General features: G+C 52.1%; 1 protein-coding gene across 1 annotated transcript; it reads right to left on the bottom strand.

Moving 5' to 3' along the window:
• Nucleotides 1-12: 12 nt before the first annotated feature.
• LOC119363071 (protein PELPK1-like) lies at nucleotides 13-455 on the bottom strand. The gene has a single exon (XM_037628377.1). It carries the CDS (start codon nucleotides 427-429, stop codon nucleotides 55-57), a length of 375 nt encoding a protein of 124 aa, XP_037484274.1. The 5' UTR covers nucleotides 430-455; the 3' UTR covers nucleotides 13-54.
• Nucleotides 456-760: the final 305 nt, after the last annotated feature.

Below are 760 nucleotides of genomic sequence, written 5' to 3'. Positions count from 1 at the left end.
AGCAACTGGTACATGTAGGACCACAAGCAAAGAGAAGACAATTGAAGACAGTTTTCATGGCTTAGCCTCCGGCTCCAGGAAGTGAAATTCCGGGATGGTGGGCATCTCTGGCTTCGGTGGCAGCTCCACCTTAGGCAGCTCCGGCTTGGCTGGAAGGTGCACCTCGGGGAACGTTGGCAGCTCGGGCTTGGGTGGCAAGTGCACCTCAGGGAAAGAGGGCAGCTCTACCTTGGGCAGCTCAGGCTTAGGTGGCAGATGCACCTCCGGGAATAGTGGCAGCTCGACCTTGGGCAGCGCTGGCAGCTCCGGCAGGTGCTCCTCGCCTTTGGAAGGAGTCGTCTCCTCCTCCAGGATTCTTGCTCCATTGCTCATGGCGACGCACGAGAGGAGCAACCCGACGAGGAATAAAGCTGTGTTTCTTGAAGCCATTTTGATGGATGCCTATGATTGTACTAGCTCGTGTGATGTGGGAGAGATAACAGTTGCTACGTTCTATTTATAGGGTTCAAAAACGCTTGCATGTCTTGCGAGAGTCCAATGCTTTGGAAGTAGGTTGGTGACCTACGCGCCTGCAGTTTTCGGTTTATGTGTGCTCTTTAGTTTCATAGTCTAAGTCTGCCTGCCTGCTTGCAATCTGATTTGGTTGAAGGGAGAACTTGCCTTGTAGTTCTCTTGGTTGTTAGGCCAGCTTCTAAGACGAAATAACTTGTCCAAGGAACCGTCAAATCGGCACATGAACACAAGGAAGTTTGGACATCTG

Source organism: Triticum dicoccoides, chromosome 2B (genome assembly GCF_002162155.2).
Source record: "Triticum dicoccoides isolate Atlit2015 ecotype Zavitan chromosome 2B, WEW_v2.0, whole genome shotgun sequence".
Taxonomy (NCBI): Eukaryota; Viridiplantae; Streptophyta; class Magnoliopsida; order Poales; family Poaceae; genus Triticum; species Triticum dicoccoides.
This window is presented reverse-complemented; position numbering and strand designations above follow the sequence as displayed.